The sequence below is a fragment of the Pempheris klunzingeri genome, unplaced genomic scaffold, assembly GCF_042242105.1.
Source record: "Pempheris klunzingeri isolate RE-2024b unplaced genomic scaffold, fPemKlu1.hap1 Scaffold_725, whole genome shotgun sequence".
Classification (NCBI taxonomy): Eukaryota; Metazoa; Chordata; class Actinopteri; order Acropomatiformes; family Pempheridae; genus Pempheris; species Pempheris klunzingeri.
The window spans coordinates 5001-7500 of record NW_027255200.1 but is presented as its reverse complement, the minus strand read 5'-3'; the positions used below and the strand labels follow the sequence as shown (position 1 = coordinate 7500).

Here is a 2500-nt window from a genome sequence, read left to right as displayed (position 1 = left end):
GGCACTTTTACTGCAGTAGAGCCTTGAAGGAGGACCCCCTCCCTCCAGGGGCTCTCAGGTGTTCTCAGGTGAAGGATACAGTTACCGCAGATGAAGAGGATGACAAAGTAAACGCAGACGATCATCCCAGGAAACACGGGGCCGCCGTACGCCATGATCCCGTCATACATGACCACATTCCAGTCCTCACCTGTCAGGATCTACACACGGGGGTGGGGGTCAGCTGTGACATCACTAATCACTGATCAGCTGGGTCATCTATTAATCACATTCATTACTTCATCTCCTTTCACACACAGCTCAGTCTGGGGGATCCTGAACAATCCTGGAAATCCTGGAAACAGCTGCTGCCAGATGTTTTTGGACACGTTGAAGATGATTATCGTAAATAATAGTAATATTAGGCATCATCCAGGATGATCCAGGATTATACCAGGATGATCCCAGGATTATACCAGGATGATCCCAGGATGATCCCAGGATTATACCAGGATGATCCCAGGATGATTCCAGGATTATACCAGGATGATCCCAGGATTATACCAGGATGATCCCAGGATGATCCCAGGATGATCCCTGGATGATCCCAGGATGATCCCAGGATGATCCCAAGATCATTCCAGGATGATCCCAGGATGATCCCAGGATGATCCCAGGATGATTCCAGGATGATCCCAGGATTATACCAGGATTGTACCAGGGTGATCCCAGGATGATCCCAGGATTATACCAGGATGATTTCAGGATGATCCCAGGATTATACCAGGATGATCCCAGGATTATACCAGGATGATCCCAGGATGATCCCAGGATTGTACCAGGGTGATCCCAGGATGATTCCAGGATTATACCAGGATGATCCCAGGATTATACCAGGATGATCCCAGGATGATCCCAGGATGATCCCAAGATCATTCCAGGATGATCCCAGGATGATCCCTGGATGATCCCAGGATCATTCCAGGATGATCCCAAGATGATCCCAGGATGATCCCAGGATGATCCCAGGATGATCCCAGGATGATTCCAGGATGATCCCAGGATTATACCAGGATTGTACCAGGGTGATCCAGGATGATCCCAGGATTATACCAGGATGATTTCAGGATGATCCCAGGATTATACCAGGATGATCCCAGGATTATACCAGGATTATACCAGGATGATCCCAGGATGATCCAGGATTGTACCAGGGTGATCCCAGGATGATCCCAGGATTATACCAGGATGATCCAGGATTGTACCAGGGTGATCCCAGGATGATCCCAGGATGATTCCAGGATGATCCCCAGATCATACCAGGATGATTCCAGGATGATCCCAGGATTGTACCAGGGTGATCCCAGGATGATCCCAGGATCATACCAGGATGATCCCAAGATGATCCCAGGATGATCCCAGGATGATTCCAGGATGATCCAGATGTAAAATGGACCGTGTTACCTGGAAGCAGGTGAGCAGCGCCTGTGGGAAAGCGTCGAAGGTGCTGCGTTTGGTCTGCGTCTCGTCGAAGTTGAACTTCCCCCCGAACAGCTGCATGCCCAGCAGAGCGAAGATGATGAGGAAGAGGAAGAGGAGGAGCAGCAGGGAGGCGATGGACTTCATGGAGTTCAGCAGCGACGCCACCAGGTTGGACAGAGCCGTCCAATGGCTGCGCAGACACAGAGCGTCATCAGAGACGAGCGGGTAACGAGCCGCGTGCGGCCCCTCCCTCGGGTGTGTTTCCTCACCGTGTCACCTTGAAGATCCTGAGCAGGCGGACGCAGCGCAGCACCGAGATGCCCAGCGGAGGCATGATCTCCAGCTCCACCAGGATGGTCTCCACGATGCCGCCGCACACCACGAAGCAGTCGAAGCGGTTAAAGAACGCCACGAAGTAGTGAGCCAGTCCCAGGCTGTACATCTTCAGCAGCATCTCCACGGTGAACAGGGACAGCAGCACCTTGTTGGCGATGTCTGCCGACACGAGACACACGGCGGTTCATCTCTGACGCACTTTGACCTGAAGAACGTCTTATTTCTCTGTGGTCAGAGCCAATGAACTGTTTAGTTTAGGTGAGTCTAACGTTGACGACGTCCAGCTCAACGTTTGTTCTCTTCATTGTTTTGGTCTGAAAACACTTGATAACTTCAGTAAGAACTTATTAATGTTACTGTAAATGATTCTCTTTCAAAGGAACAAGATACGAAGACGAATATAAAAATAATAATAATATATAAGACGTATGAATGCAGTACGGGTGTGTGTGTGTGTGTGTGTGTGTGTGTGTGTGTGTGTGTGTGTGGTCACCCTGGGCTTGAGTCAGCCAATCAGGTTGGTTGTAGTGCTCCGAGGCGCTGAGGGAGGTGTTGAGGAAGACAAGCAGCAGAACCAGCCAATAGAACGTCACCGATTTGACGGCGGTGCGACAGTTCCTGCGACAGACTCGGTTCCACCGACGCAGCGTCCGACTGAGAGACAGGAAGACGGTCAGCTGTCAGAGAGGGAGGGGGCACAGTG

The 2500-nt window shown here is 51.0% G+C and overlaps 1 protein-coding gene across 1 annotated transcript in view; it reads right to left on the bottom strand.

Annotated features, from left to right (window-relative positions):
* LOC139225482 (voltage-dependent L-type calcium channel subunit alpha-1F-like) overlaps window positions 1–2500 on the bottom strand; it is a gene marked incomplete at its 5' end in the record, with an annotated part of 31383 nt that overhangs the window by 23931 nt on the left and 4952 nt on the right. Inside the window, 4 exon segments of the mRNA XM_070856301.1 lie at window positions 80–200; window positions 1444–1651; window positions 1731–1956; window positions 2291–2451. Coding sequence (XP_070712402.1) covers window positions 80–200; window positions 1444–1651; window positions 1731–1956; window positions 2291–2451 — 716 coding nt within the window.